At 40.3% G+C, this 17,965-nt stretch overlaps 1 protein-coding gene across 5 annotated transcripts in view; it reads left to right on the top strand.

Annotated features, from left to right (window-relative positions):
- CHST9 (carbohydrate sulfotransferase 9) overlaps positions 1–17,965 on the top strand; it is a 94,948-nt gene that overhangs the window by 58,376 nt on the left and 18,607 nt on the right. For 4 of the 5 annotated variants that reach the window (XM_049828361.1, XM_049828371.1, XM_049828400.1 and 1 more), the window contains one exon: positions 16,526–16,563. In XM_049828361.1, coding sequence (XP_049684318.1) covers positions 16,526–16,563 — 38 coding nt within the window. Of the gene's footprint in view, positions 1–10,938; positions 11,021–16,525; positions 16,564–17,965 lie in introns of those variants that run through there. The other variant, XM_049828391.1, reaches the window with a different exon arrangement.

Below are 17,965 nucleotides of genomic sequence, written 5' to 3'. Positions count from 1 at the left end.
AAACCTGAAGTGGAACAAATTATCATATTTAGCAGTGGGGAGGGGGGGGATAATCACAAACACAGATATGTTTCTTGAGTATCAAAATCTGTCTGCTATAATTTTACAAATGCAAAAGCTCCTGATGTTAAAAACAAACAAAAACAGAGCCCTCATTTACACATACCAGTCATGAAGCACCTAAGATACCAAGTGGAGTGCACTTTCGTAAAAGGCTTTAAAATACTTGACACTTCATTGCATACCATCTAGATTCATTATGCTCCGGTGGTTTGTTTTGCCGGACCCTGCTGTACCCTAGTGATCTTCTGATGGGATGCTTAAGGTTCGCTGGCAGCCTGGCCACACACGGGCATACTGGCAGCTCCTGGTACACCTGTAAATCTGTCTTTGTGTTGAGAAGTAATGCCTTTTACCTGCTGGCTGGATGGCTGTGAGAATTTGCCATGGGACCTCTTTTCTCCATACCCCCTCTGATGGGTAAACAATCACAGCGGGATGGAGCGTGAACCATCGGGGGTGTCCCAAGTGGGTGGGTTTTGCTGTATTTTTTTTTTTCTGGCTGTTACTGCCAATCACAAGAGAGTAAAGAAGGCACTTGGGGACTGTGTCTGCCAGGCCAGCTTAATGCTGAGGCATGCAGAATGCAAGTATTAGTTTACGCGTACTTTCAACAGGCATGGCATGCAGTTGTAGTGTGTCTGTCAGCATTGTCCTCAGCTTCTGACCAAAGCTTGCCATAGAAGGCCTCAGTCCAGTGTTACTTGGGATTTTTTTAGCTGTCTGGGCAGTCTGACAGGTTAGTTATCAAATTAATCAGCTGTAGTGGGAGGGTGGAGCCAGGCGTGAATATTCCAGGTGTGAACCTGAATGAGTCTGGGAATGAGAAGGGATGGTAACTGCCAGACCACTGGTGACAGAAGAAGACCACTGAGAAGAAGAAGAAGAAGAAGAAGCAGTGACAAGGACCTAACATATGCTGGAAGCATATGGTTTTGGTTTTTTTTAAACTGAATTGCCTCAGATTAAGCCTTTGTTGGAAGCATATTGAAGCTTGGAAATTTAAACAGTTTTGAAAACACAGGTTCAGGTAGCTACATATCTAGGTGGGCATTTATATCTCCCTGTATGTCTTGCCTCACACGGAGGGAATGCTACTGGGGTGCATTTTGGAAGACCTGCAGGTGGGATTGTAACAACTTGCCATGATTTCCTGTATCTTTTCTGTTTTAGAACCGTTTCTAATGTTTAATGGACATGTATATATACCCACAGCTACAGTATTGCCTTTGCATTCATGGACTTGAGGCCAGGTCTGGCTCCCTCAGTGCCCCCTGCGTGGCTTTTGTCCCTCCACAAATGGACATGGCAATATTTTCTATTCTGTAGGTCAGAGGGAAGCAGCATTAAAGTCCAGAGGTTACTGCATATGTGTACCCTCCAACAAGAACCAAGAGAATAGACTTCCTGTCGATAGCTAAGGAATTTAAAACAAGTCTTGTGGGCAGAACGGAGAATTTAAAATGCAAGTCAAACATAACTGTGGATTATAGTAGCATCACTGAGGCTGGATGGCAGGTCAAGAGTATTGAGACAAACTTTTTCTGGGTCCCCTTTCATGGTGCTGGCTCTCCGCTACACCTTATAGGAACTTTGTCCTTTATGGTGCAGTCTTATCTGTGCAGGCATCAAGGTCTCCCCTTCTGTAGTATGTGCCAGGTGCTCAGATGGCCTGTATAAGTGTTTCACTGCACAGATCATATTGCAGGACAAAGATTTACAAGCTGAAATTCTTTTTTCTCTGTCTGTCATGATGAACTTCACTGCAGTGCGGCTCCCACCACATTTCCTGGAACGCCAAGGTTGGACACCTGAATTCACAGTCCCACTGAGTGTTGTTAAGGGAAATTTAAAATTAGGTTTTATGAAAACAGGATAAAATTATGCAAGAAATAAATATCTGCACATTTCATAATGGCATTCCCTCGTGTTGCTTGCAGCCTTCTTACTCTTGTAGTCAAAAAGAAATAGATTAAAAATCAGTTATGATCAGAGTGGTTTTGACCAGTTTAATTATAAGGCTTGGAATTTTAAAAATTGGAAAGTGAAGTTTTCTCTGTGGTTTTGCTGCTTAGGCGTTTTAAGTGAGGCAGGTAGAGGGCAGTAGGTGCTAACATTCAGGGTATCTTCTCCATTGTACCGGTGCTGGGCAAATCCCTTGACTGGTCTTCAGCCCTGATTGTAGGTAACCTGATTTTACATCGAAATAGACCGGCAGCACTCACTCAATCTGTTAACGCAACTCAGCAGTGGGAGTTGTAACATCTTAGACTGCTAGAAGTGGGCCTTCTGGCAGGACTTTAGAATCAGCAATGAAAATAGCGCAGGCATTGACTTGGGGGTTCTCCGTGCAGGTGAACTTTAAAGCTGACAGCTGATTTTGCCTGACACAACTGAGATATTTAGTGTCTTGTGCAGATTTTGGGTTTCACTTTTAAAATAAATGAAGCGATAAGCATTATTTGTCATGAAAACGAATCTCTGGAAGAACGGATTCATTTCCTCTAGAAGGAAAAGAACCATAGGAGGACTACTATATGAACAAAGTTTAATTAATATATAATTGTATTTAATCGATGCAGTATAATTAGAAACAGTGCTTAAGAATTCATTTTAATGGCTGTTGGGCTATTTGTAGTCTCTAAATTAATATCTGCTTTATGAGCAAAAATCCAACACAGATCCGTTCTCAAAAAGACTCGTTTGTTTTCCTCTAGTGATTTTTGTGCAGTTCCAAGGAGCAAAAACAGAAAACCAGCAAACTAACAAGTGGTACAAACTCCTGTAATACCTCCTAAACACTTGGCATTTCCAGCATGGAAGCTGGAATGCCATGCCAGCACTTGGCATGGAAGAACGGTCTGGTGTTAGCGTGTGGGTTAGGGTACTGCAGATCAGTCCCTTGCTCTCAGTACACTTTATAGGTAACTTTGGAAGTCACAGAGGTCGTTGTATTTGTTTACTTTTTGCTGCACGCAGAGCCTGATACTTTTAATATTCAGTAAGTCTGTTCTTCCTTTTCCTTGGAAATTTATCTAACCACTGGTCAGTCTCCTGTGGTTGGAGGCATGTATATCAGCTCAACAGGAAAGGTCAACAGCACCCTGTATGACACCCTGGTAGGTAAGGCATCTCCCCCCCCCCCCCCCCCCCCCCCCCCCCCCCCGAGCAGGAGGACATCACTCTGCCCCTTCGGCAAAGGAGGGAAACACGCCCTCCCATGTTTAAGGTGTCCTGCATGTGCTCCAAGGACAAAATTAGGTTCAAAAAGAGCATTGCTCTGACACCTCCCTCTAGCGTGGTCCCTGAAAGCACAACAAGCAAAGGGGAAACATTTCATTTGTGGCACCTGGAGGAGCTTAGATATAAACGGGCTGCTTCACGGCTCAGCACTGCCAGGGTTTAGGGGTCCTTAGCATGACCAGAAGGCAGCTTTTAAGTGTGCAAAGAATCTGAATGGCAGAAACCAGTGTAGTAAACACTTTGTGTGCCCGGGGGTCAAGAACTGAGAATGATTTCGCTGGTTGTCTGATGCACACACACACACACACCCCCCCACACCCCCACGCCGTTGAGAGCAGTGCAAGATAAAGAACACAGCTTTACTCTTCCCTTGTCTGCCTGCCACCAGTGGGCCACGTCAGTAAGCTGGTGGATGTACTTACTGAGGGTGTCCAGACTCTGAAGTATTTTCAACTGGGGCCTTTATTTTAGAGTCTTTGTTGTTGCACATAACAGCAGCAATGCTGGATGAGGCCAGAGCTGTCTCGCTCAATATCCTAGTAGCGAAGTGAAACCTCCTCACGTGACTTTCCCAAACTCCAGCAGTTTGTGTTTCAGGGACTTCCTGCGCCAGAGGTGGTTTCTGTTTGCTTATCAACCCCCAAAGGATTTCCCGTGTCTCAGCTTGTTCGGTTGTCCCCTGAATCCATGTGAAGTTTTAGCAGCCGTAACATCCCCTGGCAAAGAGTTCCCGAGTTTCCTTTCCCAGTTGCATGGAGAGCTGCTTCCTCATGTTTGTTTTGAACCTGCCATCTGCCTGCTTCATCTGATGCCCCCGGCCTTGTGTTAGAAGAGGCAGCAGTCAGTTCTGATTCACCCCTTCCATGTCACTTAAGATTTTACAGATCTCTATCATCTCCTCTGGATCATTGCTTTGCCAGGTTTCATAGCTGTTGCTCCTTGTAAGCCGGTCTATACTTTCAGTCCACCACCTTACCCTCTTTTGTTCTGCTTCGGTTCTGTACAGAAGTGGAAGGATCAGAACTGCATGTAATATTTAAGATGCAAGTGTCTGTATATACAGAAACACAATGGTTTCTTTTTGTTTTTCCTCTAGTTTTCAGTTTGCTTTCTCTAACTTCTGAGCACAGAGATGATGTTTACACAGAAGTTTTATCACTCCAAAATCTCATTCCTGAGTAGCAATGTGCTCAGAATTCAGTTCAGAGTCCACCACTTTTGAGCTGAAATTAAAAGTTTTCCCCTGAAAGTTTCCTAGCATCACTTTGTATAAATTGCGCTTCGTATGTCATTTTATTAGCAACTTACTCTTGTAAAAAGTTCTTTAGCTTCCATCATTTCTACCCCAGATAACTTAATATCATCAGCAAACATTGTCATTTCTCTGGTTGGTCCCTTTCTCGGGTGATTTTAAGAATACGTTGAAGAGCATGGGTATCCTCAACATGAGGCAGCAGGACTCCACTGGTGACTTCTTTCCATGGTGAGAACTGACTGTTCTCCCTCATATTCCTATGCTCTGTTTCCCATCTTTTAAACATTTGCTTTTCTAAATCTGTGCAAAGGTGTTCCCTCTAATTCTGTGCCTGTTAAGTTTCATTAAGAAATCTTGCAAGTTGTTATCAAATACCTTTTAGAAAGCCAAATAGGCAATGTATCTGTGTATAAAAAAAAAAAGTCCCACACAGTGCAAGCCCTGAAAGAAAGTAGGACGCAGTCGAGAGACTTGTTATTGTTGCTCATCTGAACTATTCAGTCACTTATGACAAATCTTGGTATTCTGCTGCTGATGGTTCAGTCGCAGCTGGGCAGAGGAGGGCTCTGAGGATGTGGATTTACAGCAGGTTTATGCTGATCCATGCGTGAGCTTCCCCAGAAGGGGACTTCTCCTTGCCCCCACTGTTGTTCCCAACCACGCATCTCCATCTGCACAACTAATGTGGCTGAGATGGTTGAAAATCAGCCTGTTAAGTAAGATGAGAATTTTTAGCTGAATCGGGACTGTGATGTGTCTTGACCCCGTGATGCAGCTGCGCTAGTGCTGGCACAAGGGAGAAGGAAGAGCACATCACTACAGCAGCAGCAAGAGCCGGGCTGTCCCTTTTTGCCAGGTGTTGAACAGTTTAAGCCAATCATGAAACCAAACCCTAAGGAAAGTTGTGTGTCTGTAGCTTGTCTAAAGTAGTATTTTTAGCTAAGATTATTTGGGTGTTGAGTATGAGTAGGTGGTTGCATGATGCCATTTGTTTTCCGGCAAAGAAATAGTCATCCACGTTGCATTAATAGAATTGGTGTATTCTTTTCTCAGAAATGAGAATTAAAAATTGAGGGATTTCTTTTTGACTTTCTGTCTGTGTGGCTTTCTCCTGTGATCAATAAGCCTAGCTTCCCTTATTCCAGTGGGTTTGTTACTGTGTTTAACTTAAGTTTGGTGCTATACCGTAGCAACCGATGGTGTTTCCATTTTTTCTGTGATCCTGGGAGCTAGTTATCTATAATCCAAGGGACAAGAAGTATTGCTGAAAGTAAGGACATTACTGATATGTTTGTATGAACAGAAGAAAACTGAAACTCTGAGTTGTTTGCAGCTCTGCTCTTCCAGAATCTCTGACTGTACATCTAATTAACCATCCATTTAAAAATGCTGGCCGCTCCTTTCACTCCCTGCCAGCAACATCGAGATGTAAAATTATTTTTTCTGAAGATTTTCTTCTCATATAGTTGCAATAATTGGACCTAGCCTTTATATTGTAAACAATCCAAAGTATACAAATCATTTTAATTATAGCAATAGGTCAATATGTTAGTGATGCCCAAAAGTTCTTGGGGGGGGTGGATGCTCAATTATCACATTTTCTTTTTTAGATCCCTCAGAAGACAGGAAATTCAGTCCTCTCAAGTTGGATTTTTACTCTTCACTAATTATTTAAGTAATAGCAATTGGTGTGGCTTTAGTCCAAAATAATTTCTAATCTGAAGAGAATTTTTCCACATTTCCTTTGTGTTTCTTTTCACATTCTTTAATTAGATTTCATATAATGAGTTGTGTCTATTATAAATACTAATAACAAGCTAAACAGAAATATGCCTTTTCCCCTTAATCCGTGGAAATATGTGAAGACCTTATCCCTGTGGTTAGCAAGAAGCCAATAACAAGTTTTGTTGACAATCAGATACAATATTGATTGTGTTCTGTCAGAAGAAAAATGTCTCATCCTGAGTGCTCAATTCAGTAGAAATTAGTAATTTACATGTGCATAAAAGCACCGTATTATGACTATGTCACTTAGTACTTGCTGAAGGTAACTTGGTCAGTAATTCACATGCTGATTCACGTCAGGCACACAGGATTAATTTTTAATGCCTGGAAAAGAATACAGTTCACTGGGGAAGAATAAACAAGGTGGGTTTTTTCAGGCATTAAAAAATATTTCAAATCACTTGGTGGTAAGGTCTCTCTCAGAATTCCTTTTTTCACCTTTGCAGAAGACACATTAATCTCACCCTCAGTGTGGGGTATCGTCATCACTACCAGTATTAGTACACACCCATGGTTTGCAAACTGGGACTGGGTAGACTTGTCTCTTAAATCAGTCTGCCAGTCATGAACATGGCTGCAATTTCAGCTCTAAATTCTACTTCCCCTTGCTGCTCTTGGCATGGCACATCCTACAGGCAGATTACTTAGCTTGTTGTCTGAAGGCTGCTATGTAAATAGTAGTTGTGTGCTATATGGTCACGTTCTTCTCATAGGTCTCCATAAAACTGCACCTGCAGATTTTAGGGATGCAAATTGTACGTAGGTACCAGCTTTTGGTATGTATGTATGGTCCTTTGCAAGCAGCAGCAGTATATTTTGTGGGCAGAAAATGCTTGTGTGTACAAAACCTGCAGGTGTGGCTTTAAAGCCCATTTGACAATTTACCCTCTGTGCATGAAAAAGGTGCGCTCTACCTGAGCCTGCTTAGACTCTGCCTGAGTGATCAAATTGATACAGTGCATCGTTTATGCTTCGGTGTTGGGGTACTTTGCAGGTTTTGGGTACTGCATACCACCTCACTGCTGTTATTTTCAGTCTCTGTTTAATTAAAAGGAAACATTTAACCATGTTTTCAGTGATGTATGTGAGTTCAGTTCTCACAATGATTCTCCAACTGAACTTGCTTCATCACCCCTGCCGCTTTCCACTTTTGAGCACCACCAATATACAAGTTGGCGTAGCAAGGATGGCACACAGAGGGAGGCACAACAGGCATTTCTAAAGTAAGCAAAAGGCTCCTGCCAAAGCAGAGTACGGTGCTGTTTGTGAAGCTTGGAGCATCAGGGTGCTGCACCTGCAGCAAAGGAGACAGTTGCAATTAGCCACAGTATGTGCAATATACACTCAGTTGTTACTCAGCTGGCTGAAGTGAGTGGTAGGGCAGATTAAAAGCTTGAGCTGCAGGTTTGGCTGTAAAGACATTAAGCACACAAGAATTTATTTTTTTTTGCAAAAGCTTAAATGTGTTCTCATATAGTTGTGGTGAATCCTTTACAGACTGGCCTTCAGAGTTAGTTTTGGGTTTTTGGGGAGGTGGTCTCACAAGATCTTGAGTAAATAACTACTATCAGTTCTCTCTTATGTGAATTTTCTCCTACCCATAAATTATTGTATCCTTTTTTTTCCTAGTCAACTACCTTGTCAGTATGGAGAATACAGTTTGAGTTTTCTGATGTTCAAGGAACACTTTCAGAGAACATGACTAAAAAGTTTTTGTATGTCTCTTGAAGTTCTCTTGTTGAGGGTTGGTTGTGCATCATTATAGGCTCTTGTAAGGAGTTCCTTAAAATATCACCGATTTAGTACTGTTTTGGAAAACAAGCAAACAAACAAACAAACAAACAAACCAAAAAAACCCACCCAAAACCAAACAGTACTACACCTGTGTATGCAGAAAGTCAGGTATAGATGTTTAATAGGGCTATAAAGTATGTTTACCCGAGAACCTTGTTTCCTTATAACAATAAAAACTGAGCGTCCATAATCTTTTCTTAGAATGGAGAAACAGTGGGAAGAAGAGGTTTTATAGTGCTCTTGACATCAAAAATTGACTCAAATTGCAGTAAGCAAATAAGTAGCCTTACTTGGTAATATAACCTCCTTTGGTAACATTTCAGTAACGTAATCATCAATGACAAACATAAAAACTGTGTATTCTCTAATAATTCACATTCACATATCGGAAATTTAGATTAAATACTCTTGTCAAACTATCCAAATCCATTTGAGAACTGAATCTGTAGCAGTGGTTGAGCTTCCCACCCCTCTTTCTCCTCAATTTCTTTTGAGTAGCACAAACCTGAACCCTTGTGCATCTTGGATTCATATTATATTCTCAGTCATGGATGACCTTTTACAAATGACTTCCAATAACTACAGCTGAATTCAAGCACAAGAGTTGGTCGCGAAAGGTCATACTCCAGTTACACAAAATGTAGATAAATTTGTACTCCCTACAGCAACTGATTGCTGTAGGTTTTTGTTTTGTATCTGACCAATCTTAATTCAGAGCCATGCATTAGGAAAGGTTATGTCCTAGCTTTGTTTCTCTTTGCCTTTCTCCTCCTAGTTTTCCTTCACTATAGAATTAGCCTGTTTAGAGAATTTTTTGAGTTTTCCAGGTGTTAAAGTTCTGTTTCAAAGGGAACGTATTTTACCTTTTCCTTTTCCCCTCTGTTCTTTACTAGTGGATTAATTCCAGATTCTCCTGCATGTAATCTTCCTTGTAAACGTGAGTAGTGTCTTTCTGTAAGTGTCACATTCTCATCGGGGATTATTTTACTTCCAAATGGAGTAATTCCAGAGAAGTTATTTGAGGCCAGTGTGCTAAGAGCATGCCTTAGAGTGGCACATTTAGACCTTAAGCAAAGAAACATGGCAGATTCAAACACGTACAGTTTATTTATGTAGGCATAACTCAGAATGAGTAGTAAATTGAAAGAATATTTGCTCTTGTCACCACTGGTCACTTCCTGGCCTTATGTTGTATAGACAATTCATCTCCTTTTTATTTCTGAAATACAGAAACTGTAGACTAAGGCTTCCCATGGAGACTTTGCTGTGGGACTCTACTTTGTAATTAGTGCCAAGAAGCTGGATTTTTCCACCCCTGTTTGGGCTTGCTGCATACTCGTCTTGCACACACCACTGCTTCTGATTCACACCAGAGAAGCTTTGTAGCTCAGCTGTTTGTGGTGCAGTTCTCCTAGCAGGTGAGTCAAAATAAGCTTCTGTGGGCATAACCCTGTTGGAGCTCGTGTGCTGCTTCCCATTGGTTACTGGCACCTTCGTATGCCATTTCCAGGGTTTTCTAATTAAGATTATATGGGCATAGCGTGCTTCAGAGCTGGATATCAACTCATCTTCACTGTAAGTGAAAAACGAACAGCTGACCTTCTTTAGGATATGCCACATTGGATGGTCATGACTCCATGTGGCTTTGCCTCAACATGGTTAATCTGACTGCAAATTTCAACTGCAGTCACATTCCTTGTCTGGGTGGGGGCAACCATATGTTCTTAATACGGACAGAAACCAAGCAGGAACCAAAATCAAAGCCAAAGTACTGCAATGTTTCAGCCCTACTCTGAGTGTGATGCAAAGCTTCAGCTGCCTAAGACCATAACAGGGTATATTAAAGAGATAGCTGAATGTCCACAGCTTTATTTCTGTGTGGGGTCTGAGTATGTAGATTCAAGCTCCAGTTGCTCTCCTTGGCCTTTTCCATCATGACATGACAGCTCTTACTGTGCTGTTCTTAGAGTAAATGCCAGATAGTTTTCCTTCAGCAGAAAAAAATCAGGGTCAACCATCCCTCATTTAACACATACTAAGGACCTTGATACAGGAAACTGCAGTGGACCAGCTGATGGGTGGAAACATCTTCTTTTGTGTCAAAGCCCAGAAACCTATTTTGTGGAAGATAACTGCATAAGCAATTGAGCTTGACACTGGAGCGTAGTCAAAAAGGCATTTTAACAGATTATGTGACCTATCCTCTAGACGATCATAATATAAAGCACCATAAAGCACAATACTTAACTAGCAACATGAAAGTGGAGGCCGGTGGTCTATGTGATTGATGAAAAAGCAATGGCCCTTGCAGTGTGAGAACTGAGGCAGTTTCTACCTTAGGATTTGGATCACATTGGGATAGAGTTTGAGGAAATGCATCTGCTAAGCCATAATTAACTGATCTTTGCCTGCCTAGTTGCAGATGAGTAGGAATCCACGATTTGCTCCATTCAGTTCCTTAAGAAAGCAGGAATCTGAAAAAGTCGTGAAGTAGTTGGATAAAAGGAAAAAGCATTCAAAGCGGTTGCATAGTCAGCTGTAAAGCAAAATTGAAACAAACTATTCTTGTTGTTAGATACAGGATGAATGCCAAATAGGCATTGAAAATATACACGATGTTCAACTGGAAACCGTCCAAACCATATCAATATTGTGTTGATGTTAAAACCAAATATGCTGTCTGGCATGTTTCCATTATCTCAAATCTTCCATCCTTAAAGGAAAACGGTGACAAATTTTTGCTTTCCCTTTTCCCAGATATATAAAGCACAACCTTCTAGAAGAAAACTGGCAAACAAGCCTGCCTACTAACTCTGTTAGTGGGCATCCTGGCATTCTGCCTCATTTGAAAATACTTATCAATGCTGATGAGGCAGAGGACAGGTAAAACTTCAAATTTTTAATTAATTTATATTCTAACATCTCCTTGCCATGAGTACAGTTACACAATGTTAGTCAATGCAGGATTTGGTCCAGGAATGGATCTGAGTTACACCCCCACCTCCTTTTTAAGCACAACAGAATTAATGAATGAGGGCCCTCAGTCCTATTAAGACTAATGTTTCTTTGTCAGTCCAATTTTTTTTTTTCCTTTGGGGTCTCTTCATGTTACGACTTTGTTAGGTGGAAACCGAATGGTGCATGGTAATCAACACAAGAGATTGGGCTACTCTGAGCTTTCGTGAATTTTTAGTTTCCCAGGGTCCTTTGAACCTCCTAGGGAACAGTTCTGCATCGCTATTAGAGACTGACAATTAAAGGTCTGTTTTCATATCAAGAGTAATCACAAAAAATTAGCTAGGGAGACCTTGGAATGCTGTGAGATTTTCAGTGTTTTAAGATGGCCAACTTTCCTTCATTTGCTTCAATCAGTATCAACTTGGTTTTCTTTTTATGTTTCCTACTGCCAGGGCAACTTACGAGTTGGCGTTGTGACAACTGAGAAGGATTATGCAATACCGTGAAGATGTGATTAATACATTGTAGGCCACTGTAATCATATTCAGTTGCATAATTATGACAGAGGTGCAAAAGTAAGCTAAACTAGATTTTGAAGGCAATGCTATAAATGAGCATTTTCAGTTTTCCGAATTCCTTCTTAGAAGAAGGAGGAAATGCTGTGCGTATCTGCAGGAGCTGTGTTGCTTACAGATCTTGGAGATTCTGCGGATAATTTATAGGAAATGTATGTTCTGTCCTAAATATTTTAATCTTTGTTTGCCAAGTTACAGGCTTTCACAGAAGGTAATCTGTTAGTGTCACACCTTCTCCGTTGTAAGTCTGAAAAACGAATCTGAGTGCTTCTTCCTCAGGCTCTGGTGCCATGGGAAATTGCTGCAGAAGTTTGTCATGAAAGAGTGCTTTGGTTTCCTTTCACTTCTCAGAATGTGCTCTGGTGGATTAGGAAGCCAGTAATGAAAGTGGGGTGGATCATACCAAATAGGTTGCATATGAGTTTATTTAGGTCTATAAAAATAAAGTAAAATCCACAGCTGTTAGTGTTTCTGTCACGAACTGGAAAAAACAAAATTAAACTGAAATTAGAATATCGAATTCCCTTTTCAAAACTGGTTTCTTATTAGTGCCATTCCCACATGCAGTTGACTGAATATGGCTGTTTCAGAGCAAGGCTGAGGGTCCCCTTCACCTCCTGGGATTCTCCCCAATTTTCTCAGTCTGCTTGGAAACCCTCAGATACTTGGGAACAGGGAGACAGACCCAGAATTTCTGTTTGTCCCCTGCCTTGCTGTGATGCCACAAATAGTAGTAGGATTATCTGAAAGACTTATTGATGTTGATGATGGTTGCTTAAAGTATAAATTGGGATTTGATTTTTGGGAGGAAAAAAAAAGAAAAAAAGAAATCCTTTGTTGCTAGGACTTGTAGCAGTCACGTCACAAAAATTGGCAGATCTGTGTATTTAAGGGATTTTACACTAATTAAATGCAGTAGTAGTGTTTTGCCTTTTGAAATGAACCCTTTTTTTTCTTCTGCTACATACTTAGGGAACAAACATGCTGTCAAAATCCTTAATGTATCCAACTATTTGAACATAAGAAACAGCATCAAGCTGTTATTTGTTCTGTTGGAGTGTACTCATATTTCAAATCTGGATCTTTTGTACCTGGTGATCTTAATTATATTTGAGCTGGAAGTAGTTTAACATTAAAAGGAATTACAGCAGATTAATCTGTAAACCTGCACAAATATCACATTCCTTTGTACAGAGGTAAGCAGGGCATAGTGTGCATAATTACGTGTTGTTCTCTGTGTAGGTTGTGTGTGTAAGGCTGAGGAGTCAGTGTTGCAGTTCCTCGTGACAGCATCAATTATGGCACGCTCTCGTTTCTTGCAATGGTCAGTTACATTAGAAAACATACATTGTTCCTCTCAGTAAGGTAATCTTCCTTATAATAAGAACAAGCAAGCAAAAAAAAAAAAAAAATTAAAACCCCAACTTGCCCTGGAAACAGGAATTAGTATACTAATTAGCATATGAAAATACAGAGAAATCTTTTCAAGAAAGTTTGCTGTAATTTTTTTTTTTTCTAAAGTGATATAGCTTGAGGTCAACCCAAGAAGGCCATTTATCTCAACCTTCCAACCATCCATTACACTTTTTGCAACTGGAGAGACAAAAGAAAATCACCAAAAATTAATTGGGGAGGTCTGTTTCTCCAGTCCTGATGCAAAACCAGTTTAGCCTCAGTTAGAGAGGCAGGAGGGCAGAGCCTCAGCAAGTAAGAATTGTAGTTTGTATTGGTAAATACATCTTTTGACCCAAAGTATCAGTGAAGTGCAGTTGTCTATGATTAAGGCCTTTTGATTTGCTTGTTTTCAAGGCTGGTCAGATGGCACTATTGAGCCCATTTAGGAACAGTTTGCCAGATGACAGGTTAAAAAAAGAAGTTTCGGGAGAAATATAGGAGAAGAGCAAGCCATCTGCCTGCAGTCTGAGTTGCAGAAGATGTGTCTCTTGGACTGCACTGGCTACCTGCTGGACAGCTTCCATATAAATTTCCAGATGGCAGTAAATTTCCCAGTTAGTTTGATGTTCATGCATCCGTTCATCTTGCATAAGCTGCTACATCATTGCAGTGGCTCTGGAAAAAAACTGTCATAAATTTTGAATTTAGCATGTGTAGCTCTACCGGTAATGAAACTTCTGGCATGTCTCAAGAATTACCTGCATTTCATGAGACGAACACAGGTGTTGCTGGTGGGACTGGCTGACATGTTCTGACAGTTCTGGTTTTCTCAGTGTCCCATTGCCTCATGTCCTTTGAATTTGGAGCAGTCTCTCTAGTGGAGCCTCTTGAATCCCTCTAGTGAATGCTGATGGTCACCACAAGTGATCACAAGGCACCTAAACAGAAACATCCTTCTCAAAATCGAGGGTGCCATGAATAAAACAGACATTAGTGCTAGTCATTGTAAGAGAATTCTGGGGAATTTTTTCTTTTTTTTTTTTTTTTTTTTTTTTAAAGCAGGACAAAATTCTGGCTGCTTTCAGTGACAAAGCCTTCTACTGCCTTACTGTTAACCATCAGCTGGAAACTGAACCCCCTTTCAGTGCTGTAGGTGTTTGTCATGTTTTTTCACTGCTTTTTGTAGCTTTTCTCCTAAAACAAAAGTACAGCACACACCAGGACTTTGCAGGCTTCCCCATATAATGGTGCCAATGTATTTCCACCCTAATTTGGAGCATTTCTGTTATTACAGACCTTGGTCTCTTCTAAGCACAACTGCTGACTATGCCAAATTCACGTAGTTGTTGTGTGATGAGGACAAAGATCATCTGGCGAATACATGGAGAACACAGTATTCACAGTATTTGCTGGTGACCTTGAATTTGATCTCCTGTCCTTAACAGCCTAGTGAATCTCTGTCCTGTTTAACCCATGTCATCATTACTGGTATATCATACAGACTACTTCTGCAACTGCCTTTTCCTTGATACTGTAGTATTTAAATTGCCAAAAGAAAGAACTAAGAGTGAACAACGAAAGAACTACCATAAATTCTTCTTCACCTCTTCCTTAGCATTGTCAGGAATGGCCACAAAGGTCTTTCCCAGTCTTTCTGTTCATTTTCATATTTGTCTGAGGTAGAAACCACAAGTTTGATTGATAATGCAATTTGCATCTTGAGGCATCACTGGAAATACAATGGCATGAAAGGCTACTCTAGCGGAGCACACTTTTCCCCCGGGGCTGACTTTAGAAACTCATTGATGTCACTTCCTTCCTCAGTCAGCAAGTGAATTTTCACTAATTCTCAAGACCAGCTGTCCATGCTGTCAACAGAAAGTTATTAAAATTCCTTTAAAGTGAATCAAAATAGCCTAAAAACAAATGTACTGGGAAACAGGAAAGCATCAGTATTCAAAGTCCACAAACCTTTGAGCAAAATAGTGTTGATCTAACCAGAGATTTCAAACACTCTGCTTTCCTAGCAACTTGTATATCATTAGAGAATGCTAAAAACACACACTCCTTTAATCTTCTATTACCAACAATCTATTTGGCTACAATATTAGTTACAAGAATAAATTCTATTCTCCCAAAGATGAACTCAGTGAACAAGGGAATACATTTTGAGACGTCTCCCCTAAATGATAGTTGGGGCGGGGGGGTATAGCCAAAAAAGCATAATTTTTATATTTAGCAAATGAAAACACAACAGAAGCATGCAGGAAATAATTACCATAAAAGACAGTCTTATAATATAGCCTAAAGTGATTATCTTTATCTGAATTATCTATAATGCTTTCATTGAGGAGTATTCTCAGGGACAAATAGGGAAGATTATTTTCCTTTAGTTAATAGAGACTTTATACTGTATTTTAACACTCAAAGTATTTTAATCTCCTTTTAAAAATTCTATCTTGTGCCACACATATCAGCATGAAAAAATACTGTTGAAATGGAGTATAATTTCCAGTGCTGGAGGTGGCAGCCATCCATGCTAGGCAGGCTCCCCTAGAGTTAATAGTGATACTGACAGGTCGCAAACACTGTCCTATCATTATTACTTAAAAAAAAAACCTCTGGGTTCATGTAGCCTAGCTGGATAGGTAAGTGTGAAATTCCTGACTTTCCCCAATACATGTGGATGGTCTCCAGTAGCAAAGGATGGTAATTGATACCAGCTGCCCTTTTGACAACTAGCGCATGGGAACAGTAAATGAGGCAAAATTACTGTCCCTTTTGATCTAAAAGGAAAGAATAGGTTTGAGGTGTCATTGCTGCTGGGATCCCAGACGGCTGTAGAAAAGCAATGTTCTGTCTAGGCTTTGATCATGTCTTCAGGAGCACACTGAAGGACATTGCAGAAGGCAGCCAGAATAAGGAAGCAAGACCATAATTCAACTTGCCACTTTGTGGATATTATCAGGATAGAATTTCTCCCTTGAGCCAGCTGGTGCCTAACCTCAGTCTTGACACAGGCATGTAATTTTATTTTAGGGTAATGGCAGAAGCTGCCTTTCTCCTCCAATGGTCAAATCATGAGCTGGATGCTACCAGTCTCTCGGGCATCTACACATGGCAGCACTACGTATCACAACATTAAAATGCCTCATAGCATATATTTGAAATTTGTTGTCTTCACTTTGAATATTGTCATTTCTTATGGGGTTCCAAGTTAGCAAGATTGGCTACCTATCTCAATCTTCTTTTTATCAAATCTGGATTAAGAGAGGCCTGTGTTTCTTTTACTTTAGGTGGATTTCCATTTTGAAGTTTCAAGTCATTTGTACCTGTTAAATTCTGTTTCTTAATTATAAGGTTTCATTACTTTTTTCTGAATTAACAGGTTTTTGTTCTGTATGTACATGATCATATTCATTAAAATATGTACAAACTAATTATTTCCTTTCTCTTTCAGAGTCTGGAGAAAAATTGCAACAACAGATTATTAATCAGGTAATTTGTCACTTTCATACTTTTTGTTACTGAATTTTTCATGTGGAAGAATTGTAGCAATTAAAGGGGAGAACTTCACTGGACAGGCTAATATTAACTATATATGTGTGCTAAGGACCACATATCAGACCACTGCCTGGCTCTGCAGATGTGTTGAACTCAAAAGACTAGCCATCATTTTGATTTAAACCTAAGATTTGCCATTTAAGCAATTTAGTTCATCTGCTTCTCAATGTGTTGATGGTGAGGACAAAGCCTAGAGGTAATTTGTTCATTGGTATCAAATTTTGTAGCATAGAATTATGGGTTTTTTTAAAAAAAATAGTAGTATTTCTCCTGTTTGCTAGTATTCCTTTGAAACAACAGAAAGCCATCGATACAAAATACGTGCACAGGACATGTAAGCGGTGGCTTTCCATGTTGTTTAGGTTTTCATTTCTGCCATGAATTTTCATTGAGGCTTCACTAAACTGTGACATTGCTTGTGCAGGCGTTTTGTGTCTTGTCTTTATTACTGTATCAATTAGGAGCAATTATTTAGAAAAAAACCCCTTTATATATTGCCATTTAGCATTTCAGCATCAGGAAAAGGAGATAGGAACTGTACTGAAAATAATTTTCCCCTAACCAGAAAGAGAAGAGGAAACCCAGAGTTTGCTTTCCTAAATTACATTCTCTTCCGGATTGAAAGGACCTGATTTGTACAGAAGCGTTGTGCTGCTTCTCATTCTTGGCTTCTTGTCCTCTTACTGAATGCTGTTATCCAGGTGACATATAAATGGGTATCTGTTTTGATCGTGAGATTTATTCTGAAAAGTCACTTAAAAAGCAGTCATTAAAATATTTGTATTCCACCAGTTACCCTCCCTTAAGTAGTCTTCCTTCCAAGCTATAAATTGAAGCATTGACATCATTACATCACTGTTATCTGTAAATTGATCATCTAGATGGAGGATTAACCTGCCGGGTGACTGACCACCTAAGGCAGCCTGGTTTGGGTCGAACAGCATTTCCCCTGCCATGGCAGAGCATGGCACGGATGTCCATGTGTCACTTCCAGTGGCCTGAGCTGGCACTGCTCCTGACCAAGGGAGCCCTTGCGCATCTGGAAGCTTATGGGAAGCCTGGTCCTGTGACAGCAAATAATATCCAGAGTTGTTACAACCTTCCTGTTATCTTGAGAAATTGATCGGTGAATATACTTCGCCAAGAATATGTCATTACATAAGCAAAAGAAAATCTTCACTTTTTCTAAGTAAGTGTAGAAAAATTTTGAAAATTAATGGAAGTTCTGTGCTTTGACTGAGAGCTTATATCCTAAACCAAGTCTCATTAACTTTTATCAACTAAACTGCATTTTAAAATTAGCCTGAAATGTCTCGCAAAACCACTTTTGGGAGTC

Source organism: Accipiter gentilis, chromosome 2 (genome assembly GCF_929443795.1).
Source record: "Accipiter gentilis chromosome 2, bAccGen1.1, whole genome shotgun sequence".
In the NCBI taxonomy this organism is placed as follows: Eukaryota; Metazoa; Chordata; class Aves; order Accipitriformes; family Accipitridae; genus Astur; species Astur gentilis.
This window is presented reverse-complemented; position numbering and strand designations above follow the sequence as displayed.